This window comes from Chelmon rostratus, chromosome 7, assembly GCF_017976325.1.
Source record: "Chelmon rostratus isolate fCheRos1 chromosome 7, fCheRos1.pri, whole genome shotgun sequence".
Lineage (NCBI taxonomy): Eukaryota > Metazoa > Chordata > Actinopteri > Chaetodontiformes > Chaetodontidae > Chelmon > Chelmon rostratus.
Genome location: NC_055664.1, coordinates 9,098,947 through 9,125,725, shown reverse-complemented (window position 1 = coordinate 9,125,725; position 26,779 = coordinate 9,098,947). Strand labels below are relative to the sequence as shown.

General features: G+C 45.8%; 1 protein-coding gene across 2 annotated transcripts in view; it reads right to left on the bottom strand.

The window, feature by feature from the left end:
- Positions 1-14,124, bottom strand: part of ets1 (v-ets avian erythroblastosis virus E26 oncogene homolog 1) — a 35,326-nt gene extending 21,202 nt beyond the window's left edge. Inside the window, exons 1-2 of one of the 2 annotated variants that reach the window (XM_041940567.1) lie at positions 13,988-14,124; positions 10,371-10,518 (exon numbers count right to left, since the gene is read on the bottom strand). In XM_041940567.1, coding sequence (XP_041796501.1) covers positions 10,371-10,518; positions 13,988-14,056 — 217 coding nt within the window. In that variant the 5' untranslated portion in view covers positions 14,057-14,124. Of the gene's footprint in view, positions 1-2,226; positions 2,570-10,370; positions 10,519-13,987 lie in introns of those variants that run through there. The other variant, XM_041940568.1, reaches the window with a different exon arrangement.
- Positions 14,125-26,779: the final 12,655 nt, after the last annotated feature.

Genomic DNA, 26,779 nt, shown 5'->3' with positions numbered 1-26,779 from the left:
CCCTTCCCCGCGAAGTCATGCTCTCCCCTATCTTTAAAACCTGCCTCTGTCGAGCTGACAGCTTTGTTATGGTTGCATAATGCTTTCGATAATAAGCTACCGTGATCTGAACACTGAAGCAACTGTGCTCTGTCAGGAATTGACTGCTAGAACTGAGCGGAGGAATGAAAGCTTTGTGGAATTTTAGATGCCTTGTTTGGGTGCACCTCTGACCCTGGCAGTGTGTGAGCACTTTAAGAGGAATTACCTCCGCTGGAGAGAGGCAGGACAGGCCTTGGGTAAGCTGACTCTAGCCGCTCTTCTGTCGCAAAGAAAAACAAACAATATAGTAAGGTGGGTCGGAAGCCACTTAAGCCTGTTAGCGGGGGATGTATGTACGTACAGTGTGCGGTTGCAGGTGTTTGGAGAAAGGGGGAAAAAAAAAGACAGCATCTGCAGTTCTCACAATGCTGTAGCAAGACGCTACCGAGTAGCCTTGTCCAGTGGGACGGCTGCAAATCAACAAATGCATTCTGCCTTTGTGTGGAGCACTTATCACTTTCAGCAAGTTGTAAGCAAAGAGGCCGTCATGCTCCTGTGTGCCCGCAACACAGAACATCACTGTTTTGTCTCCTCAGGATCAGGGACAGCCTTGGACTTTGCACTTATCTCGTAAGTATGGGAATACCAAGGAGAGAACAGAACAGTGTGTGTCTGTGTGTGTGTGAGTGTTTGTGTGAAAGAGTCATGGAGAAAAGATGTGTTTGTGTGAAGCTGCGAACTGCTCCTTGGCAGCCTCAGCTTGACCCGAATGCACCCAAGTGAGCTTAAGAAGGGGCGCGCATTGCGAAACCGTGTTGCAAGATAGCGCTACTCTTTGGCAATTTAGCTGCAGCTGTCAGCACTTTCTGTGTGAGTTTCTGAGATGTGTATATGTGAATCTATGCTCTGCAGGTATTGACAGTGAAGAGAAGGTGGTTAATGTGGTGAGTCACAGCCCCATAGTGGGTCAACACTAGCAATTAGTATCAAATTTCCATGATGCATCGATGCTGCTTGCTGCTGCACTAACACCACCTGAGCAGCAAAAGCACAAGGGGATTAGTTCATGTAAAAAGCTGCTCAATGCAAATGATCCAAACATGCCGCCATGTGTAACACCACTCTGGGTAAAAGTGAGAAGTGAAACCACACGCAAGTTTAAAGCCAAACACAAACACAGCTCACGGTTGTGGGCTTCCCTGCATGTGCCCTGGACTACCCCTGGAGCAAGCCAAGTCTTCCAGGCAGCGGGGTCAGAGAGGCAAGCCTCAGCACTGCAGATTCATCACCTCAGCCTGCCTCTCCTTCCCTCTGGAAAGTCAGTTTCAACCACTGCGGAGGAGGGGGAGGTGGAGGAGACAGTGGGGTTGGTGGGGAGGGGAGTGATTAGGCACTACTGCCTGTCTCCCATGCCGGCTGGGCAGAATGCCCTGGCTCTCCCGGTGCAGCACTGGATAGAGGGTCAGAGATGGGTGCTTAGATAGAAGAGAGAGGAGATGGAGATAGATCCCCGGTGAGATCAAAGCAGGATGAAACAGAGGGGTGTCACTCGTACATCAGAGCTCCAGAGTAATCTGAGCAGCAGTCCAAAACAAAACGGACAAAACTGAACTTACAGGAAGGACGCATGTAAAAAGCAAATCAGAAAAAAGTAATTAACACATCCCATGATTACTTGACAGCAAGCAGCGTGTCTGAAAGTGTGTCAGCAGCTTGAAAACATATCAAACACACTGGAAATGTCACAATCATCTCTGGATGAATTCAACATTTTTGTTCCTGTTTTAATTTGTTTTGCCTACATTACCTCAGTGTCTACACATGTAAGAACTTCTTTTTTTCATAATGCCCCTTGTTTCACAAACATTACATTGCAAATTAAAAGAGGGGAAAAAAGCAAACCAGCCTGATTCATTCAATCTAAATAAGCAACACACACTGGTTGTATAGGCTGTTGCATGACTGTAGAGCCTCCGGCGTGATTGCATTTTTCTTAAGTGTTGCGTGCTGTCCAATATTGAGCAACCAGCACCGTGTTCACACTGAGCCGCGTTCAGGACGCGGTGTCCCTCTCGGCGCGTCTGCTGTAATAACGACCACGGTCACGCAGATCCACGCAACGAGCCATCTGGCTACGTTACGAGGAAACGCTGCGGAGTAATGTTAGTCTCGTGTTAGCTGTCACAGAAGAGTTGCGCTACTCACCGTCCATTTTTTCAGCCTTTATGATTGTTAACGTCGGTTTCATATCGACAGCTGCCGTCATGACCATCAGATCAGCGGGACTTAACAACGCCGCGTCCCTCTTTTTTTTATTCTAACAGCTCCCAAAAAAAAAGAAAAAAGGTAAGGGAAAATCTTCTCCTCCTGTGGCGCCCCGGTTAATTCTAGTGGCCGGCTGGGTTTTACCTCTCCTCCCGTACTAAAAATAAAAAACACACACACACACAATTTCAGTTTCTTTCACTCCTAACTTATCTTTCTCTCTCCCTCTCCGGTACATGTACACACACTCCCTCTTTTCCTCGTTCTTTCTTACTCACTCACTCACACACTCACTCCTTCCTCTCTATCTCTGGCTATGGGCGTTGCATTGCTCAGAGCCGGAGAGCGACGACAGCTGAAGGGGGCGGTGTTTGGGGCTGACTTGCCAGTTGATTCACAATTCAATTACAATGCCCCCCCCCAACACACACACACACGCACACACTACTCCTACCTCCCCCCCCCGTGTCTCTGTGAGAACCCACTTGCATCAAGACCCCTTCGCGTCATCAGACGCACTTAGGACTCCACACGTTCCCGCAAATTACTCGCGTTTTACAGGGATGAGGAACACTTTGGAGACGCCAGAGCTGCTGAGTAACCTGACAGAAAACCCCACTACTGCCCAAACATGACAGCAAACACTTAGTTCAAATAAGATATTAAAAATCCAGTCCGAACAATAGTTGAAGATGACACCCTGGAGTGCTGCAGGCACACTAAAGGGAACAAAAGCAGCATGTTGGAGTACAGCAGACAGTAGTTGGCCTGTTTGGCACTGTGAGCTCTTATATGAGAGAGAAATCTGTCTTTGGAGATGGTTTTAGATCTTAAAATAGCCGCGCACAAACGAGTTTAGCTGCGGTTCATGTGTGAGGGACCGTTAACTGTGGGCTGAGAGAGAGTCCGGGGCTGTCTGTGCCCTATATTCTGCAGGTCCGGGCCTCCTCATAACTTGTAACTCACCCTCATAAACACCTCAGAGTATTTCCTGTTCACCTTGTGCTGATCAATAAAAGCTTTACTCAGCTGCATGACGTATTAGTAACAAGGTACATCTTTGCAGATACTGTATGCACAATATTATGTATACGAACGACCATGAGGCATACAGACAGAGAGTGTTGTTAAGAATCATATGGATATTATAATCAATCAGACTGGGTGGCCTGTAGCCAAAACCCATCAATGAAAATTCAGTTTAAACGGGGTAGCCTGCCCATACTAATTCTCAGTTTGCATTGCTTTTTTATTTTTCAGACGTTCGTGCTCTCTTATCTTGGATAATCAGGAACAATGACCCTGCCTTACTGGAAATCAAATCAAGGATTTGTTCTGCCACTGCAAAAGAACAGAAAAGAGAAAGACCGAGCTCTCCAGCCACAGTATGGCTCCACTCTGAACAAATCACTGCCGTCAGAGAACACCTCCCATGGCAACCAAAACGGTAATAGCAGATTATAAAAGTGACTCTCACATATGTTCCACTGGAACCTAGTGCTTCAGCAGAAGTGAGAAAATTGAGGTCCAATATGAACTGCTAAAGGAGCAATATGGACCACTTTATTCATTAATGAAACAATTGAAACACTTTTCTCCAAGAGACAAGGCCTCTTTTTCATACATCCAACCTCGTCATGAGCAACCTTGTTAGAGTGACTCATATGGCGCAGCCTACAATGCACGTCAATATTATACTTCTGCATGTACAGTATGCAAGTGCATATGGAGGCTGGGGAGCCAGGGATATTGATCACACATGGATTTTCAAACCGGTGGTACTTCACCGGCTCCATTAGCAGCCCTGGATCAGGTTTCATTGGCCTGATAGGAGCCTCGTCTGGGAAGAGTGCTGGTGGGTTCTGCGGTGAGAGGAGCTGCCTCACCAGGGGCAAAGTGGAGGGGGGCCCGATGAAGGAGAAGAATGGAGGAGGGTGTGGGGGACAGTACCTCTCACTTCATCACAGTCAGTCAGTCTCTCACTCTCTCTGACTGGACCTCTTTGTTTTCTGTTAATGAACTCCCTCGTATCTGTTCTTAAAAGGACAGCGCGGGTCCTTTCGTGCCTGAGGGCGGCCATTAGGGGTTTAATGGCGTTGCTGACTAATATCTGGGCTGGCGTCACTTTAGCTCATTTCAGTTTGGGCTGTCCTCTTCCCGTCTTCACTTCTTTACATCTGATTTTTTTAGCATTAAAAAAACAGAACTATTTAAAAAAAAAAGTAAAGAAGCAGTTTGCGGACAAACTGATTGCATAAAGCATTGCTGCTTTTAATTCCTGTTGCCAGGAAACATCTGAGTACATTTCTTCTTGTGTCTAAGAACAGCGTGTTACTGATCTGTTCCTCGGAGCAATGGCCATTTCTATTGCTTTTAGGCAGCCTGGTGTACAATGACCCTGAGGATAAACACATTTTTTATGAACAGCCCACTGACATGAGGAAAATGATATCAATAAAGAAAGCATGGGGTTAGATGCTAAACATTGGGTTTATCTGCACAGAGATCTCTACATCAACTGCAGGAACTGCTTGTGTCAAAGTTTTGCTCAATACGGACCCCCAAAAAAACCAGCTATTGTTGAAACTAACTGTGTCATTTCCTATTTAGACAGAGGGATTGTTAATTGTCCTACACTCATGAAACAACCAGCCGGTAAACCATGTGCATCAGTACACTTGAGGACACATGTCCCAGATCAAACAAGTTTTGGTTTCAGTGTCTCTTTCCTTCACCTGGCAAATGCTGTTGCCATGGTTTTGACAGTTAGCTGGCTTCACTCATTTGCGTTGCAGTATAGCACCCCGAGCAGCTTTCTCCCTCCCGCTCGCTCTCTGTCTCTCACTGGCACATCTGTGCTGTCTGCCTGTCTATAATCCTTAGATGTAACCGTTGCACCTGCTACTTTTCACAGAGTTAACTGAAAGGTTATTCGATTCGGAGCAATCCATACAGCTGTCAAGTGATATTTGTCTTTGATGTTAGTGCCCTCGCAGGCAGTCGCAAGAGTTTCGCTTGTATTTCAGCTCTGAACGCCGTGCTTTCTTTCTCGTTCCCAAAGAGAAAATCTGAAATGATGACCTCAGACGAGGGATATGTTTGGTGTGTTGTGTGGCTGGATAGCATTTGGCATGTAATCAGTCAGTCGCTAATTTACAGACTCTCAAGCTCACACACAGTCAGACAGAGAGAGAGAGAGAGAGAGAGAGAGAACAGACAGTAAAACAGTAAAACAGTGGGGTCCTTGTGGCCTCTGTCTAGCAGCTCAGTCTCAGCTCTATCTGTGGTTGATGCTGTCTGAAGGTGCCACAGGCTGGATGCACTCCTGCTGAGATCAGAGGGTTAGCTGCTCCAGGACTGGTGTGTGTGTGGGTGTGGGCGTGTGTGTGTGGGTGGTTGTGTGTGTGCGTGCGCGCTCATGCACATGTACTTTGCGTGTGTACATCTTTCTCTTGCGCCACACATTCCAAAATATCCTCTGAGAGCATGTGTGTGTGTGTGTGTGTGTGTGCTCTGCTAAATTGTGTGGTGCATGTAAGTGCACTGGGAAAGTAGCAGGGCCTCCCTGAACAAAGGCTCAGCTCTTTTCTGAACAATTAGCTTCGCTAAAAAGGACATCTCTTCCTCCATTAGCGGCACCACGTGCCCCCCATCACTCCATTGTGCAGATAATTCAATTATCCCCACCCCCCTCCGAGTCTCTTTGCCTCCCAGACCTCCCTCTTCTCGTCTTGCCCTCCCTCCTCTCTGTTACCGCCGCGCTCTCAGATGAAGCTCCGCTAGTCCCTGAAGCTAAAGAGAAAATACATCGGTCTGCGGTTTAAATTTATTTCTCATTGAAGAAATGAGGGTTGTACATTATAGTAAGTAGCAACACTCAAAAGAGCGGTACATTCTGAAAAGATAATGATGGCTGTGAAAACACAGTTACTGCTTGTTGTATTGTGGTAATTGTTGTATAAATGCACTTTATATTGAGTGGTTATAGGGAGGAATTGAACTTTACCTACTATAGGATGGACTCAGTTCAACTATGAACGCACATTACGAGACACAGTAAGAGGTATTCACTCTTACCATTACCAGCGCACGCTCATTGTAGTTAACAGTCTGTGAATATTGCTAAGCTCATGATACAAACATTAAAACAATGGGAGGTCTCTCTTAGGATTCATTAAAGCACCACCTTTCCTGATGAGCTGGCATCTGTTGCATCATCACCCATCAGTGATTGCATGCGTTTCAGAACTGCATGTTCTCCAACTGAAGTGGTTTGTAATTAGTCACCACGCTATCAAGAGGAACTTACCACACTAACACTTCCTGGAAAGAAAACTTGTAGAACTCTGGGAAAGAGAAGTTTAAAAATCGGGCATTTGGCTGATGCCTTGAAGCAGAGCACCTCTTCAGAAGGGGAAAGGAGGATGTCTTTCTTCAAGCTGGGTGCACAGCCAGTAGCTTTCAGCGAGGGAAAATACTGAGACATTTCTGAATGCCAAGAGTAATTATTTAGAAAAGCACTCACATTAATGGCTTATCAAAAGAAAAAGTACATTCACCAGAAATGATTCTTTGACATGGTTTCCTTTTAGTTCATCAAAGTAGTGCATTGAGTTATGGGCTAGAAATTCGAGAGCGACTCTACTATAAATGGCCGATTTCAATGCACAATGCAACCACTTCTCAGAAGTCTAATGTGGAAACTCAAATACTTCAGATTTCTAAAAATACCTCAAAACTTACAAATGTAGAGTGTCGTAGTAAAACATTTTCTCTTTCCTCTGTTTATTGACCAACACCTCTCGCCTCAGAACTATCATCACACGATGCAGTTCAAATCTAGGACCACGGCAGCGGTGTAGCCCATTCCTCCACAGTTGTCTGTCGCTTTTCCGTGTTTCCACTCTTGTTTTGTTTTATTGTTGGAGGGGGAAGTGTGTGCTGGCCTGATTAGCATCACTGTTTCCTCCTTTCCCATAACCCCCCAGACCCCCGCAGGCTGCCTGTTTACTTTTAGAAATAAAAAATGGGCCTGCGCCCGTGAGGACGTGCCCCTCATCAGAGGCGAAAGCCCCCCCACCCCCACCCGTCTCCCCCCTCAAGGCTCCACATCTCAGATCCTCCTCCCCTTGTCTCCCCTCCTCCCACCAACGCCAGTCCCAGTCCTGTGACTTATCCCTCTCCTTATCCGTCTTCTCTCCTCAAACTGTATTCCGCCCACTCTCCTTCGCTTTCCACCCCGTTCCCCTCCTCTTCCAACTGTCCAGCTGTCAAATCACATCAAATAAAACAGGCCAATGGTCCCTGAGTGCCAGATCACAGCTGTGTCTGCGTGCACTAAATGGGAGGGCATGTTTAAATGTACAGTGAACTCATGAGTGCCTGGGAGTGGATGTGTGTGTGTGTGTGTGTGTGTGTGTGTGTGTGCGTGCGTGTGTGTGTGCCTGCTTTACTGAATGGGAGGATGCAGTAATACAATACACGCCAGAGCGCAGGGTGTGAATTTAATGAATGAATATGTGGAGTGTGCATCACTGCAGGATGTTGGTGGAGTGTGTGTGCGTGTGTGTGATATCTGCGCCTGGAATTCAATGAGATACGCGCCGAAATACACGCGCTCTGTTTTTCCCGTACGCACGCACACACACACACGCACACACACAGTGAATTTCCACAGTGGGAGTTTACAGCAGGCCCTGTGGTGCGAGTGCTGGACAGTGAAGAGTAGAGCTGGGTCAGTGTAAACATCGCCATGGCATGGCTGTTGTCAGGAAGCGGTGTGTGTGACATTGGGCTCTGGGCCAAACATGCAATGGTCCTTTAACGTCCAACATCCCCGCCTCACATCTGCTCTGTACTCTTTCTTTCTCACACTAGCACATTTCATTTTTACAACACCCAATCCATTCCTGAAGAAGTGGCTTGAGCTTGTTCGCTTTCAAAGTTAAATAAAATACAGCAACCCATATATCCAAGACACTGGATTCAGCTTGTGGGATAGTTAGGAATGCTTTTAACTGATTACTTGCCTGCTGTTTATTTATGATCACCATGCAACTATTGTGTCAGTAAAATAGTTCAAAATGGTTGATTTATCAATTTCCATCTAGTTTCAACATAAAAACAAACTTAAATCAGCTATAATCAATATTTTTAGGATATGAGAATCTACAGCTCCCCTCTACTTTACAGAGAGTTTCAGCTCATTGTTCAGCTGTCCTGCCCATACTTACAGCATCGTTTTCAGCCACAGCTACAAACCCATTGCACACTACCTCCACCAAATGGCAGACAGACACAGTTAGCAACTAGCCGAAAAACATAGTGGGATATTTCAGAGCTGGAAATTTCCCTCAGGAGTCGGTGGAGACCAAAAGGGGCGAATCTCCACCAGGTGTCTAGACACACGACTCAAAACAAGCGATGACGTTGCTCCGTAGCATCTGCATGTGGAAATAAACAGCTGATTGCTAACAAGTTCGCTTTAAAAGATGCTCATATGTTTTCCGCTGTCTCCAAGTGGCCATAAACTCACTTATTGCAAGTTTAAAGACTGTAGTCAGAGGAGTTTGTTTTAACACAGTTGCTGCCTATGTCGGTTTTACTTCTACACACCTGAATCAAACACAACAAACAGGGCAAACTCATTATATTCCGGGGAATCTTCAGCTGATCTCAAAGCAGAAACCTCTGAAGTGCCAAATCACACTTACACAGCAGTAAGAAGCTCAAATAAGCTGTAGAGTTGTATTTTGCAAGGGCAAAATGCTCAACGGGTGACCGTGTTTTCAGTTTGAGAGAAATGAGTCAAAGCAACGGCTATGCAGTGTGGAGACTGTGTGAGAGGTTATTTAGCTGCTTTTGAGGTTAGCGCAGACTCATAACACCATATGCTGGTAGCAGCTCTATATGACACCAGCAACGAGAGCTAAATGACTGTTACAACAGCTCCAGGTGGCTCGAAGGCTCTGAGACCTGTGCTCTGCATAGTGCAGGATTTAGGAGATGGATGAGAGAGGAAAAAAAAAAAAAAAGGTCATCGCTCGGTCATTTTTTTCCACTCAGAGATGTTTATGTCAACGGTTTAGCGCTGGGAGCAATGAAGTGAAGGCTCCAAAGGAGTGTGTCTCTAGCAACAAACATCAGCAAATCCCATCAAATCCTGACTCCCTTTCATACACACACACACACATATGCACAGTCAGCCCCCCTCCACCTCTCCAGAGACCAAACAAGAGGCTTGGGAAAAAGATGGCCGCCCTTTGGCCCCCCGTCTTGCCCCCTGCATCCAGCGCAGGGAGGTGACGGAAGAAAGCCTGTGCCCCCCAGCACCCCTACCCTACTCCCGTGGCGTGCGTCCCGGTCCACCAGCATCAATCTCTTTTGAGGACGAGTAGAGGCCGGAGTCAAACACAGGCAAATGCACTGGAAGGAATGTTCCAGTTTAAAATAAAACTCATTTGAAAAATGAGGAAGAAAAAATAGAAAAGGGAAGGTTGGAAGCGAGGAAAAGCAGGGCGTTCGGTTGTCCCCGGAAGAAAAGGGAGAGAGACAGAGAGTAAGAGAGCCGGGGGGGAGGGGGTATCTGGTAAAGGCATTGCCCTCTGGGTCAACATCACCAACATCAGCCAACAGGCCAAGCTGAAACTGTGTGTGTGTGCGTCTGTTCTAAATAACTAAATGAGGGAGTTTAAACGTGTGTGTCAAGATCACAGACACGAATGCTTGAGCGTGACCGATTGCCCGTTTAGCATTCCAGTTAACACAAAGTCTTCTGTTTGCTCTAAGCCGTTTAATCACAATGAACTACTGACGATGTTTTGAACATTATGAATATGCGCAGTATGAGAAAAAGACAAGGTAAAGTATGTGGTATGTCATTTTTATAGATCAGCACTAAAAAATGCTTTGGTTTCCAACTGGCTGCATCAAATTTGTGTATGACTGATGACAAATGGGGCATTAATAAAGGTTCATTTAAACAAAACTAATTATATTACAAAACATTGTCAAGTTATGCGTCAAACACAGTACTTCTTCCAGTGCTTTGTACCATGCTTGACGCCAGACTGTCCATTTCTTACCTGTAGGGCACACGTCGTGTCCGTTGGGTACCTCCTGCAGGGGTATATCCCGGATGTAAAGGGGCTGTGATGGGTAGTACTGCTGCTGAGGGTGAACCACACCTGGGAACTGGGCATGAGGGCCCACTGCCCCCCCTCCACTCTGCCTCTGGAGACAAACAACGTGCGGTATGATTGAGCCAAAACGAACAGAGCAACATGGAACAGATGCGTGCTCTTGCAAAGTCACTGGGTGGTGGTAGGGGGTGTTGTTGGGGAACAATTTTGCTCACCTCACAGATGTGAAACTAATATGTGAGCTCAATTCAAATTTTAAAAAACAAAACAGTTTGGCCATGAATGAGGGCATGTTATAACCTGTTATTGACATTATACAAATCACTTGGCTCAACAAAAGATTTACAGGGCCAAGACAATGAGCTGCGGAAATATATCAACAGGGTAAGGGGTCACGTTAGCGCATCTGTCAGTAAGTGATTGGTTCTTTTTAACTGTGGCTACAAGGAGGATCCAGCTCAACTAGCATAAAATAAACAATTTGGTCTTTGGATGAAATTCAAGCTTTAAAATCAATGATTTTAACAGCTGGAAAAGGTTGAATTCCAAGCACAATTTCATGCTTGAACCATTGGAAGGGGCACTTTAGCCAGGGTTTTATTTGTTAACCAATGAAAAACATTAATTTCTGTGCTTGGGGCCGCAGTGAAAGATTAAGCTGGAAAAAAGTGAAACTATCCAGTGGCTTTGGCCGACAGCGCAACCTTGGATTTTGAAAACAGTTTTTTCATTGTTTTCCCGCACAGATAACCCTTGCAGCTAAATTTGACTCGTTCAGTTTATCATTGCTGTGTTGTTGTATCCTGCTTATCACAGAAATGTCCACGTAAGAGGCTGCGCTGAGGGGGAAGTCTAAAGTCAGCACTTGACAGGCGAGATACGAAATTCTGTGATACAAGAGATGGAAGGGAGGAAGATAGCCACTTGGCCATTTTTAGCATATCAAAACCTTCATTTGACAACAAACAAAAAAACTCAATGGATATTGTTGGATGCTTCTGTTTGAAAGCGATGTGAAAAGGCGATTGAGATCTTTCTCACAAGAGTGAGTCGAACCAGATGTAGGTTTCTAAGACTCATTTAAAGAGCAAGAATTCATCATTGTAACATACAAAAAGAGATGAAAGCAGTGTTTCAGTTAGTCTTTCCAATGCAGCCTCCAATGAGAGGGTGTTAGACATTATTTCTGTCGTATGCTATACATCATGTGGACTGACAGACTGGCTGACAGAGTGACTGCTGATCTGATAAGGAGGCCCTGTTTAAGCACAGCAGCAAATTTTATCAGTAGCCGACCAGCTTTATGGATGGTAAACATGACCGGAGGATTGGGGTAGGGGGTTCGCATGGGACGCTGCTCTTTCCTATCAGTCCCGTCAGCATGGGGGGGAAAGTTAGATGGGCATGGAGGGAGTCACATGGATTATTTATGGATTAGACACATAGACTAGCACGGACAACAGTGGAAATGACATCTTTCAATGCAGAGGTCAGTCTATAATTTGGGAAGTGAAGAGGCTAACAACAAGCATGAAGGAGCCCTGAGTGCCTTTTCAGTTTGAAATAAATTATAGTATTCAACCTAATTTCAAATGATCTGACTGATCTGAGTACATATCAACTACAAACAGGTTTGTGGCTCAAGTCTAAAGCCTTAATAGTCTATATTTTGACTCGAGCGCCACAATAGCAATGCTAGTTTGTGCCTGGTTGCTTAATAACCTACTTTCATTCGCGCTCCACCAACATGGATGCAGTGACTGAACAAATGCGCCAAAGGGTACATGTTTGTTACGTCACTTTTTCAATATAGGAACATAAAACCTTCAGCACATTATGTACGGAAATCTTCACAGTTGAGACATTTGTGACTCACAGTTGTCATATAGTGTCACATGGATACTGTAGAGTGCTTGCTGAATACTAATTCACTGATTTGTTCACTGTGGCGTGTGGTTAGTTTATCTGCCCCCTAGTGGTTTGAAGCAGGAATTGCAGCATCTACAGTTCACGCACAGGTGTAATTAAAGGCACAGATGTGAAGTTTATGCACACACTGAAAAATTCACACACAGAAATCTGGCCAATTGCATGTATATTCCTTTCTGCCATCAACAGTGTTGTGCAAGTCATGGAAAATTACTCATTAGTTGCAGCTACTAGTTGCTTCTCACAAAAGTAATTGAATTACTTTACCAATTACTGCATAAAAGTAATTAGTTACTGTGGAAAATAACTTTTTACCTTTACTTTTAAATGTCTGCTTCAATGCTCCTATTAATGCATGCATAGCTTTATTATTTTAGTGTTCCTGTGGAGCAGTGACTGAAATCTTATTTTACTACTCACTTGATTAAACTACTGAGTGTCTGCACTGTCGGGATGTAATGAATGAGTGAACAAGGGGCTGATTTATGTGGCATGCCGCCTCTATACTTTATAATACACTAAGATCACCTTTGCTGTGAGGTGGCTTCTGGCATTTTGTAATCGCTACAGGCTGCGTGGAAGCTCTGATTTTTTTCCTCTTTTCTCTGCACACAGTCATCGTGAAGCATAGAAGACACAGACAATCACTAACGTGTAAACACATCAGGCCCTGCTGCTTTTTGCTGATAATTCTTGTAAATTCAGGAGAATATAGCCACCGAGGTGACCCAGGTTCACCTTTTGACCAAGTCTGTCCTGGTATACAGTAGTCTCAATTTCAAAGGCAAGCCCCACCACCTGAGCCAATTAGGACCCAGGGAGCTTTACCCTTCTATGTTTTCTACCAGGCCAGGGTGGGGTTGCCATTTGCATATAACCTCAGTCTCTTATCCTAATGTGCCGGCGCTCTGCATACAAATGGAGGCATTTATTTTGCCGCTCCTTGGCCTTCACCCTTCAAATGCTCATCTGACAGGAATCCCAATGTTCCCGGCTACCACTGTCTCTGACTCTGTATTCAGCTCCCTCATTTGGAAAGCGTTAAGAGCCTTGGTGTTCTTGCAAGCAGGCTGCAGCAAAGCACTGTGTGGGTGGCTTAACTGAGAAAAGTGTTATTCAGTAGGGATGGTCTGACTCCAATTTGACTGGTTAACGGCAAGGCTGGAGGCCTACAGGTCTCAATATTTACAATATTACTTGCTAAAGAGAAGTGCATCTTGGCGCAAGGTGGTTGTGCAACACAGAGGAGTTCATAAAGGTGATTTCACAGCCTTGTAGAAAATCATCTTGTTCAACAGCTCCGTTTCCTAACAGAGGAACAGCGTGTACAGATACAACCGCTGTTAGCGCAACTGTGGTGGACTAAACTCAACAGGAAAAATGTTCAGATAGAGTGTGTTCCTGTGAGGTGATGGGATCCAGAGTTACTAACCCACATACGAGCACGCTGCTCACATGCACCTCCTGCACACATTCCTGCACTGCCATGTGGCTGAGCAGCTCACACACACACACACACACACACACACACACACACACGCAAACGCTCATTCCCCCACACTGCCGGCTGGCTGTGTGACAGGTAGCTGGGGCAGCCCTAACACTGAGGTAATTTACGAGGCAGGTCTTACCATTGCGCCCAGACGGTCACAGGGGTGAAGGGCCGGGTAGGAAGAAACTGGATCCATGTAGTAACTCATCACGGACGCTGCGGACAGGAGAAGCAGGGCCTGCTGAAGGGATCAACACGCAAACAGACGAGGCAGGGTGGAGCGACCTATCTATCACACACTGTTTACGCTTTGTGTGGAAGTGTGCGGTGTGTACTGTGTGTGGGTGTGTGCGTTAGTGTGTGTATATGTAGGTGTGTGGGAGAGGAGGGAAGGAGGGAGAGGGAAGGGAGTCAAAAAAAAGAGAAAGAGGAGGGAGAGTGAGACATCTGAGCTGGGTTTCAATAACCTGCAACATCAGCTCTACAGTTTACAGGGTGAAAACTGTGGTCTGGATCTTTTTTAACACACAGTATCGTGTCATCGTATTCAGCCTTTGTTTGAGTTAGGTTATAGGGCTTACAGGAGGGATTCTTTTAAAGTAAACACTGCTGTTTTTCATATGGGGAATAAAGAGGATCTCAGCTGAGGCAAATCAATCCACCGAGAGGCTTGTCAGCCTTACATTTCCATCACTCCTCTCTCCCCGAATCACTCCCCTCTCCGTATGCAAAAACTGCCTCCTCCTCTCAACTGCCTCACCTCTTCCTCCTCCTCTTTCTCCTCCTCCTCTTTTCCTTCCTCTTCCTCCCCTCCTACACACTTTGCTTATCACTTAACATTGTTTACTTGAAGCAGCATCAACAAAAGAGACTGCAAACTGAGCTGAAGGATTACATTAGAGGAGGAATGGTGTATATGGGCAGTGGCAGGTCCCATCCTCCTCACATTCATATGTTAAGCAATTTGGCATATCTAGTTTGTGGCAGCTGCTGACAGACTGAGGGAAGATGCGCCACTGCTCAATGGTTGCAGATGTTCATCAGCTCAAAAAGATTCAGATGCTCTTGTTTCAGGAAAAAAAGTACCCATACACAGAGTGGATAATGTGCAAATCAGTTCTGTCATTCAAATGCATGCGGCACCTTTAGGCTTTTACTTAAACCTCACTGATTTGATGGAAGAAAAAATAAGATGTAAAAGAGAAAAGCCTTCATATAGCTCTAATTATGCATTTTCTTATATAAATAGATCCCACTCATACGTTGTGTATTTTGAGAGCTCTATTTGAAGGCAGATTGAAGCTCACCAAGTGAAGGAAAATGAAAAAAAAAACATTGAGGTGAAGTTCATTTTAAAAAGACGCATAAAGGTACACACAACTTTTACTTTGCTTTTTCTCACGTTTTGAACGCCGCGGCAAGGTCGCAAAAAAATGAGCAGCGATGAAACGGGGTCGAAAGCAGCGCATCTCAATTAAAAAAAAAAAAAAAAAAAAAAAAAAGCGCGCTGCATGCTTCAAGAGAATTCCTGACGGGAAAAAAACAGAAACTTTAAAGCCAACACTTTCACCCCGCTGCATCAAACGGTTTCACACTTCGTCTCATCCCATCAGTTGATTCCTAGTTAATGTTGGTACAATAAAACTTTGCACTTACCGACAGTGGCGTGAGAAGTTTCCTGTGCAGTGGAAGCGCCGGGCAGCTGAGTGTGACAGCTGAGCGGTGGACTGCAGAGATGCTGTACCTGCTCGCAGCGAGTCCCACAGAGGAAGGAATATTATGCACACTTTTAGTCCCTCCCTCAATCACACGGTGATCCCCTCCAAATTCTATTTTCCTCTGCATGTAGTCTTTGGACTTCGCATGCAGCCACAGCACAGGTGTAAACTCGCAGAGGACCTGCGGTGGCCAATAATGGATTTCTGTTGTGACCTAACTTTTCCAGCCTATTATCCCTTTAATACCCACTTCACTGTAATATTCCAAAATCGTGTGGGTGAAGCATATTTATCCAATATCGAGTCAGCCAGGAAGTCTCTGCTTTGCAGGGAGCTTAAACAATGAAGCTGACACTGATGTGTCATTCCAGAAACCCACATCTGTATTCTCCCTTTGGTTTGAGCAATGTTTCAATAAGATTGAAATTTAAAATGAAACTCAATCTGAATGAAGCTGGTTTGTTTATTTGTTTGAAAGCTAAAAGTCGTACTTTGGCAAACAGGAGGACGGAGGCAGGAACACATCACACAGAGAGGAGGTGTGATGACAATGACAATGGCTCCTCTTCAAGAGAGAAAACATCTGTGTTTGTGTGTGTAGGCAGGCAGATGTTTGATTAAAACACCAATTTGCCATTTTTGGACATTTGCTTCAATCCATCCTTTAATCAAACCCCTCATATTTTTTTAAAAGTTTGCTGGTAAACATCTCCTGCATACGCTTATATTGTCCTGCATGGCGAACCTCTAACATCTGACATCAAACGCAGGTAAAACCATTTGAAGGACTGTCACTGTCAAATCAATTTGTTTCTGGTTTTGCCAGAGTGCGCCTGAGCAGCGTGCGCTTCTTGAATATTTATTGACTTTACATCGCTGACTATCGTATCTTCCTCCACCTCGCACCCCCTAAGCCCGGCCGACGACGTGTGGGATGCTGATTAAAGCTATGACAGAAACGTAGACCACTCTTCTGCGAAATGAGAAGTCCCCCCCCAGTACAACACAAGATCTACATCCACCTGCTCTGATAGAGGTTAGTGATAACCAGGTAAGAGAAGCTTTATCTGTTTGCTCATTTATCGCTTTATTTGTTTATTTATTTCCACGCTGTAAGGTCACAAGCTTTCCGCTGCATTGCTACCTAACAGCATGGAGGGCAGTCTCTCTTCTTATGTCTCTCTCTCTCTGTCTCTCTCTCTCTCTCTCTCTCTCTCTCTCTATCAGCTTAACACTCAACACTTGCGAGTCATCTGAAACACCTTGTGACTCCATGATAATTCCGTGACCCCCGGTGCAGCATTTGTTTGAATTAGAAAGTGCACGGTTCAAACTTCCTGACAGCCACTGCTCTTAACAGTAAATCTTAAAAGTCTTGGGAAGGAGGTGTGTGCGTTGTCGGGGGTGAGGGGGGTTGATGTGTGTGTTTGTGTGTGTGTGTGTGTGTGTGAGTGGAGAGCTGAAGGGTGGGGTCAAGTCCAAGGTGAGAGGCGTGAAGAAGTACCATAAGGGGCTCAGTGGCAGGGAGCCTGCATTTTCTCAAGACCTCGTCTGAATCCCTCAGCTTTCTGTGGGCCTCAGCGCCTCAGGGCCCCCAGGGGACACAGATGGGCAACACGTCGAGGGCAAAAGGCGAGGGTATGACTTATTGCCATGTGGAGAGAAAAGCACGGGACGCGCCCCTGCGATGAGACCAAATTGAATAAAAGCGAGGATGAATGCGATCCAGATCTTCCACCGATGCCCCCGCAATGCTGTTTCAATTAGCTGACTCACCGGTTCAAAGGCGAGGCCCTCGATACACTTCTGCTCCGCATGAAGCCACTATCATCACGTTGCCCCCCCTCGCCTTTCGCCTCACCATTACGGTGCCACTTTTTTCCGATCAGAGCCTCCATATATCCGTGGCTGTGCTTGTGTTTTGCATTTAACGGACGGTGAACGCCTCGCCGTCCCCGCCAGTAAAAGCCATCAGTCAAAAGACCTGCAGGGGTTTATGGCTTTCATCATCGTTCTCATGGTAAAGTCTTACAATGCTCTCGCATCCACATCAGCTGTGAATTTAACTGATTCAAATCCATGTCCACCTGATATCTGGAATCTTTAAAATAATGCTCCTCCAGACTTTATTTTTTTAGATGTGACAGCGTTCAATGCCACATTCCTCACCTGAAACCACCTGGAGGTAAAAATCTTGACCATATAACATCAACTCTGAAACGCTGACAGAACGTTTTCGTGACAGGTTCATTCCCTACCTTGAAAGATGGAGTCACGTAAGGGGTCATATTCTTATCCTTACCATGTGTTCAGAGGTGACGATCCCACCATACAATGCACTGCTGTATTCAAACCCCATTTGGAGCAACTGGAACATCTCTAAGACCAAAAGATAAAGAATTGCAGGCGATAGTTTGCTGCAAGTCTGACCAAAATGAGGAAACCATGCGACATAGGTTACACAAACCTGATGTTCCTGCTAAGAAAACGAAATGTTTTGCAGGTGAAACATCACCGATAATAAACCAGACTGTCCTGCAGCCCTTGTGATGACTTTATCTTGGAACAATGATGGATTTCTGTCATCCAAATGCTTTATTTAAATCAGCCCAGCAAATCACACTGCTGCCTGTCCTCCACTGGTTCCCCTCAGTAAGAAGCTCCAGACTGCGAATCCTTTTGTCTCATTTTCTCATTTTGGATCTTCCAAAGATAGCTCTGACAGGTGATATTAATGGTCTTTTATTAGCATCGTCCTGATTGCTACAGATTTTTGGAAGCGAGAGATAGAGGGAAAGAGCAAAAAAGAAAAAGAAAGAGAAAGAGAATATGGAAGTCCTCCGCCCACCACTTCTCACAGGAGATCGCCTCTCTCTTTGATAGCCTGCCCGAATCTGTTCCCCCCATAGAAACTGCCCTGCAGATGTTGTTGCTGTATGCCGACTACAAAGAAGGAGCCCTTTATAAGAAGAACATCTATTTTGGGCCTCAGTGTTTCCGAGCCGTGGTGCTCAGTGAGAGAATCACAGGCCTAATCTTTCTGCCGCTGAAAACTCTGTTTTATTCCCTGCCCATGATATTTTTAGATTAAAGCCCAGTTCTAATGAATAAAGTGAGGATGTAATATTTTATGACAGTATCAATATGCCATCACCGCGGTGGGCTTGGGCCTGAAAAAGCCTGCGTTGCTATTGGCATCGGCAGAGAGAAAGTGTGGGGATAGGGGGCAGTAACCTCGGTGAAATAAAGAACATGGAGAAGCCTTTGTGTCGGGCCTGACTGGACTCATTCAGAAGTATTTGCGGCTAAGACTCTCACCCTCACCCACAGAACCGTGACTTTGTTGCACTGTTGACTGTGAGGCAAAGGTCTTGGGGGCAATATTAGCTCTTGATATTATCTTTAATTAAAGCACCAATCCCTCAGCCAAGTTGTCCAAACAGTCCTAAATAGGCTCTGTAAGTCAGACAAACATCCTCAATATTTGATGGGTCGAGAGTGTGCACTATAGCCTCCAGATGGTTTGTGTTTCTCAAGCGTTTCACAAGGGATGGTACGGGACAGCGATCTTCTGTCCGAGCGTGCCTCTTGACAGAGCGAGTTCCTCCAAACCACATGCAGAGTCGCTGGATATCTGCCTGGGTCGCCCTCGCTCCCTTTTCTTTTTGTCTCCTCAGTGTGTGGGTTTTTTTTCTACACGTGTGTGCACATACTGCCGCTCTCGTCAGTCATTGTTGTGTTTAATTAACGGCATGTCCACCAACTGGCTCCGCCTCTGAAACAAACACTGCACATTTAGCATTTTAATGCAAAAAGCCGGCGCGGCACGCAGGACGACGAGCAGTGACAGATCATGGATTTTGCATCATACGTACTTCAAAGGCTGAGAGAACCAGTTTCCTTTCGAACCTTACACCATCTTTAATGAGTGTAAAGTTAACATTGCTTGACAAAATAATGCCTCATGCCAATCTTTGTGAGAAAAAAAAAGATGAGAGCGTAGTAAGATGAAAGGATAAAGACAAGGAGGGAGGGAAGGAGCGAGATGCTGAGTCCAACATGCCCCGGTTGATAAGATGCTGGACTGGCGCCAGAATACTCCCCCCGAATACACACGCATGCACACACAAACACCCCACCCAGTGGCCAGCTTGACCCCCCCACCACCACTCACACACACACACACACACACACACACAACACCACTTCAGTGGCGTCTACCGCTCAGTATTCCTCTTCATTAGTGTCCCAGAACGAGATGCTTGTCATGTAATTAGCAGAGGAGGTTTTCTGAATGCCTGTGTAACACACACTCTCATTAGAGAAGTGAGAGAAGGCTGGAGCGAGAGGGGAGAGGTGGAGAAGCGGGCCCGGGAGGCACGTAGAGGGAGAGCAATCAGCGAGACGGATGGGGGGAGAGTAAGACAGGACGGCAGAGGAAAACATGCCAGAAACCAGCGTCGATAGCAGCCAGAAAAGTGGAAACGTACACGATGAGGGGTGAGATTTGTGACTCGAGTGCGCCAACTAGGGACGCGAGTGACAACTGCTTGGTGTGGATTAAAAAAAAGGCGAAGAGTTCTTTTCAATTCATGTTCACTCTCCACAGACTGTTAACTCTATCCTCTGAGGAGTTCAAGATAATGCCGCTCTTCCTCCTTTAGGTGGCTCCACAGTGTTAACCCATTCATGCGCTTTCGCCCACACAACCTGGGATGATTACAGCCCAGACCTGGTTGAAATACTGACCCGATCGCTGTGAGAAAGAGGCATCATTAGCCGCGCTTCGTCCCTGTTGTGTTCACACTGATAACAACATCAGTGCCGCTGGTCGACCTGTCGGCTTCGTTCGGCCCATCCAGCCTGTGATGAGGTGTGCGGCTCAGGCTGCAGAAGAGGGCTTATCAGGGTGATGAGAGGGAAGAAGGAGCTGCTTGTCAGTGGCTGCTTTTCAACAGAGTCTGTCTTGTGTCCTGCGTCTGGTCTCCTTCCCCGTCTTACATGTTGCAGTTTCAGCACGGCCTCCCTACCACCAGCCCGGGGTCAAGCGATGCCTGAAAATCCCTTTCATGCTTTGTCTTTTTAACCTGCACAGGTGACAGATTGATGCAAGTCTGAAGAAAATGTATATTAACTGGGTATAGTTTTCTCTATTGATTTACTGTCCTGATATAATTACACCAACGAGTCTGAGGCTACACCTCAAGATGATTCCAAAATCATTCTTGCATGTGACCTGCATGTGTTTGTATTATGACCGGCATTAATGGACACTTAGTAGCAGCTCCTTGTATAATATAATCTGTACCTTCCTGTATCTTAAAATGTGATGTCCTCTGCATGAGCATGTTGGTGTAACGTGTGGGTCAGGTATGTGCTGGTTGGATCACTCACAACAAGACAAGAAAGGCAGGATGGAGATGGATGACGTTCCTTGGCAGCTGTTTACTGTCCTCCATATTTTATCAGCTTTGCAACAACAAGACTTCCTTGTTCCTAACTCCCATGTGACTGAAATAGCCAATCAAAAGCTAGGAAGACTTAAACTGAGGTAAACGTGAGAAAAGCCACAGAGGTAGATTCAGCAGATGCTTGTAGCTGTTTTAAAGTTGCTGATTAAAATATTTAAACATGAGAATGTGGTAATAGTTCACTTATTTTTCTGAGGGCCAGGAGAGGTTTGTAGGCTGTAATAACAAATGGCTGCTTGTAGAGGTAGTGTGGAAAATGCTGTTCCACCCAGACATTAACTCAGAATACTCTACTGTAGATTGACCACCGTCTCTCTGCTTTCGTGAGAACATGGCTAGCATGTGCAGTTACTTTCTCCTGGTAAGCACAGCACCAATAACAGAGCATGAAGCATCCGTGTGGAGGGAGAATGGCCTCTGGAGGTCTTGAGAGTGCATGTTTCAGGTAAGTGAATGCATCCTAACATTGAGAAGTTTGTTGGACTTGCATATTCCTGTCAGTGAGTGCGTTTAGTGGAACCACTGTGCGCAAAGTACTTGATGAACAAAGTCCTGGGAATGATCTTACTTATGTTGCTCAGCCTGGAGTAGGCTGACTTGACTTTTGGATACAGCAGGCTGATGTCTGACGAGACAGCATTTTGATGGATTTAGCTTGAGGCACTGAAATCTGGACGGGAGTTCTTCCAGGTGCTGGAGATGTTGGCTGAAAGGGCAGCTGGAAATGTGGACACTATCCAAGTAGACTGGGCAGTTTTTCCATGGGAGGCCATGGAGTACCATCTCCATTAACTGCGGCATCTGGCTGTAGTGTTGGTGAGTTCCGCTGGCATGAGTAAAAAAAAAGTCCCTGCTATATTTTTCATGGTCTGTCTCTTCCAGCTCAACATGCCAATAGCCATCCTGAAGATCCATTGTGGAGAACCAGGCAGAGCATCTAGTGCGACTCTGGGAAGACGATGGAAATGTTTGACTGTCACAGCATTGAGTTTCATATAGTCCTATATATTTATCTGCTCTGGTCTTACTCTGCAGGCTGGCTGTTTTAGTTTGTGCGGCATCACCGGTGCAAATATGATGCACAGGTGCATCAGATGAGGTTGCACAACACGTCTTTGAACGTTGAACTATGGCACTGTCCGTCGACTGATGGAGCTGGCACAGAGGAGGCGGTCAGGAGGCTTTATTTTAGGGCTGCAAAAAAATTTAAAAAATCTTCTTCCACAATGGGGGCAAAAGATCAAAGTGCTTTCAGGGATGTGAGAAGAAACAGCGGCATCAGGATGCAGTATAAGGGTAATGTACCTCCTACCTTCCCCTTGCATGTCAGCAGGTGAACATCAAGCTTTTCCTCATTGATTCAGTGTTTAAGACTAGAGAACTGGCATTGACTAAAACTACAGGTGTTTGCCAAGTGAAAGTACTGTAACAGCCATGTTTCAGGGGTCGAGGATGGGGTTCTCTCTTTTCCACTTTCACACTTTTACGCCCGCTCTCTACCCCTCTCCATCTTTGTCTCTCTCTCTCACGCAATCTCAGGCCCATCTTTCATCGCCGCTGTCTGGCACGGCGGCGTTTCTTTGTTTCTCTCCAACTTTTCACTCCCAGTCTCGTGCTCCGATTCCCATTTCCAACCGCCAGCCGCCCCCACTCACCCACACCTCTCTCACCCCTACTCCCACTCCCGCCTCTTACTGTGCAGAAACGGGGGTTATTTTTAGAGCGAGGTTGATGGTTTAAGGACGTTAAGTTCATCTTGTGCCATGGACTTTCAGGGAGGAAACAGGCTATTTCTCTTTTTGCCCCCTAACCTCCTTTTCATTTCCTTCTCTGCATCCTCTCTTTCCTCCTCTGAAGCCCTTTCTCCCACCCCTTACTAACACACTTTCTTTTCTCCCCTACCCGAGCCTCACCCTCTCTCTAACCACCCCACTGTCAACACAACACCAGGCTCTCACCTCCCTCATCACACCTACACAGTTCTCTCGTTTTCTCATTCTCTTTCTCGTCTCTGTTCGCTCTCTTCCTAGCAGTGAGCTTTTATTTGTCCCTCTGCATGCAGTCTCGGCCTGTCACTATTCAGACTGCACACTTGAGGACGCTTTCGGTATGGCACCTCACAACGTGGTGTTACCAAGCCTTACATTATGCAGTGGGAACATCGTAGAAAACAACCTAAAGTGCACACACAATACTGTATATTAAATCCTGAGACAGCAGTGGTGGTTGAGATTATGAGTTGTAAATCCAGCTCTGCTTTTGTACACTTGACACCTGCTGATGTTTGATAAGTTGGAGAGAATACTGAATAAAATTATATACCAGAAGAAGGTCAAGACAGATCAGCTGACCTCATTGCTCATAGGAAGCATATTATTTTCTTTAACTTGTCAAAGTTACCATCATGTCAAAGGGTTCAGAAATGTATACAGTAGTGAAAACAACCCTGAATTCTTAAGTTTTCAGCACTGATCTACTCAAAGGTCTGTTACTTACTGAGCTCACACTTGTTTCACAGCTCAACTCTGCCCTCTATCCCTGAATCTGTGCAATGCAGACACAGCACATCCTAAACTATCACTCCCAGCAGCAGCTAGACACAGATCGAAGCTGCATGCCTGCTTGGCTTTGAATAAAAGATCCTGACATGAATGTTTTTTTTGGTTATTTTATCAGTTGCTGTCGCAGTGTGCTGTTTGAGCTGACGAGGTCTCCTATCAGACGACAGTCAGAGGGCTGGCATGGCCACCTATCGCCTTCTGTGCGTTTCGCCAGCCTTCTCAAATAGCCCTCACCATATGTTAACACTTTGCTCCCCAAATACCCATGATGACAGCGTCGCTCTGTCTCTTTAAGACCCGTCGTGGAATGCTGTGGTTTGCCTAGGCGTTTGGGGTAGTGCCCTCACCCACACATAAACACAACCCTAAAAGTGACTGTGACTCACTCTCCTACTCGCCGTCCCTCTCCGCTCTCATACTCAGATGCCTGCCTATCCCTGTGCGCTCGTGTGAGGATGTTTCTTGTTTTGCGGCCTGCACTTTCATTGTGCTTCACTTGACTGTTATAAAGAAAAACAATGTCCTGCCCTCATCTGGCAGGCACTGCGTCAGTGCATGGCAGCCTGTGTTTCCTGCTTCACATGTTTGTTTGTGCTACAGGTGAAAAGAGAGAGAGAGAGAGAGAGAGAGAGTGTGTATGTGTGTGCGTGTGTGTGTGTGTGTGTGTGTGTGTGTGTGTGTGTGTTGTTGTTGTTGCCCTTGGCCTCAGTAACCTCACAAGGACCTTTTTAAAGCTTCAAACAGTTCAGAATAGGAAACAAACCTCATTGGTTAACTTGCAGATGTCACCTCTTGAGGCTGCATTTCTCTATAGTTAATACAAACAAATTTAAAAAAGAAAAAATAAATGGTTTTCAGTTTTTAATGATGAATCAAAGACAAAACAAATCACAATCCTCACTGCTTGTTCATAATGTTTCCCATTCTGAACAAAAGGGTACCAAGCACTTCAATGAGCCAGAAGCTTCTAGCTTGAGCCAGAGAGCCCTCCAGTGGTGAGAGCTGGCAGTGGCTTTCCCTATGAATAGGATCAATAGGCAAGCTCCCTTTATTAGATCCAGATTTGACCGTCTGAAGGCACAGATGAATGATTTTTGTAGTCTGGTGAGCAGCCCACATCGGGTTCAGCCTGTCAGACATGTCTGGGGGGACGTGGGGGAGGAAAGAGAGACGCGGGCCTCAAAGTAAAAGCCTTGAGAATGCGGGACAGGGGTAAACCCTAAACCTGAGAGCTCAGCCCAGGCCAGCAGCCTTCCAGGGAACAACACTTTTCTTATTGAGCCAGCGGGCCAGACCCAAATGAGAGGTGACAGCATATTCATTTCACTCAGTGTTTTTCTTTAAGGGCTTTTTAAAATGCTGCTGAATGATGAGCGGTCAGTGGATTTATAGTTCATGGGATGATTTAGGCTTTCTAAATGGCACTGCTTTCCTCCTGCTCTCGCTCGCCCTGCTTTTTTTCCACACCAGCAGTCATTTTCAGGGGCTTTATTTCAGCCTCGTGTTGTTCGTGTAGGGATGCCTCCCCCCTGGCAACCAAGATTGATTTAAACTGTAAAGTGAGCACCTTGTTTCCCATGCCCAGTCTGGATAGTCAGGGTGTGTCCACACTTTACAGCTGAATTCACATAAGATAAGTGGTCTGGGAAATCCGTGTACCCTCAGAAATTCACAGCATTTTGTGGTGTTGTGAAAAGTAATTACATGGACACATACTGCAGTTGCATTTAAGCATAGACACACAGTAGACAACCCAGCTACAGCCTCTTCTCCTTTGATTAAGTGCATACCAGAGCATATTATATGTAATGATAACATGCATTTTGTCTCGACACCACATGTCCTTCCACTTTCCCCAGCTCTCATCCCTGCGTAGCCCCCGGGGGCGAGAATACCGACTCTGAGCGGATGAGGTCACATGGTGGATGTATCGCTGGTTTGCTCTGGACCCGATGAGTGGCAACTCATCAGGAGGCATTGGGAGGTCGTTAATTTATAGGGATGCTATTACCTTCATAAATGCTTGCCTCATAAAAGGACTGCCTTGCTTTAATTTAATACTTCCCCTTGCTAATTATCACCACACACACACACACACACACACACACACACACACACACACACACACATAAGTGGGCTGCTGTCCACACTCTGTTTGAGCTATTTTCAATGGACAGTCAGAGGAGGAGTTCTGATAAGTTGTTCTGTACCTGTTCTGCGTGTGAGCTGGGTTGCTCGTGAAGGCGATCCAGCGCAACTTTTATACTATTTTCTTATCTTTTTCTTGCAACAGAAAGAAGGTGTAGCTTTGTCTTCATTACAGTTCATTATACATGTCCAGAGAGCATCCAGTGGTTAAGGCTTCCCTGCAAGAGGTGCCACAGTTGTTTCAACTTGAGTACAATGAAATGCATCTCCTGTTTGTTGATTAGGCCCCTCTTAAATCTTTCAAAGTGTAATTCAGCACATGAAAGTTGCACAATTATAAAGGTGACAGAACCTCCACTTTTGTGAAGCCCTGTGCTTACATGCAGTTACGTGTCTGGCACATGACTGCCTGGAAGCTTGCATGAAAAGATGTGATATTCTGCCCTGCCTTCCCTGGTGCCACACTGCCATTTTCCCTCTCCCTGAGGACCCCCAAAATAAAGAAAGAAAGAAAAAAGACTGGAATGGGTCCGATCGCCATCTCCAGATCATCTCTCGGTAGCCCCTTCAACTAAATAAATAACTCATTACAGTTCAGAGTAAGGAGCTTCATTTACTCTAGGCGATGTAATCGCAGATGTCTGTAGGTTGCCCACATCATCTTGAATACAAGTGGTTTTGGTGGAATCCCAAGAGAAGGAGCTCTGAAATGTTAACATGCCAGTAGGAAGGACTGACGGTGGCCTGCATATGGGAACCTGTTGATGGCAGATTGTTTGGCTTCGCTTGCAGGGTGAGATTAGGCTTGCTGTAAAAGTGCAGAGGAAGATTGCTTTTTTGCCACACTAAAAAACCACGTATGCAAAATAACCATAACTGAGACGGTCTTGTGCGAGCCCTCCACAAGAGGCATAATCACTCCACATTCCACATTTGATGTCAATACCATGGCAAAAACAAGAAGTCCTGCATGGTGCAAGGCTTGATGAAACAACCAGACAGACGTGAAGCATTTGCTTTTTTCACCACCTTA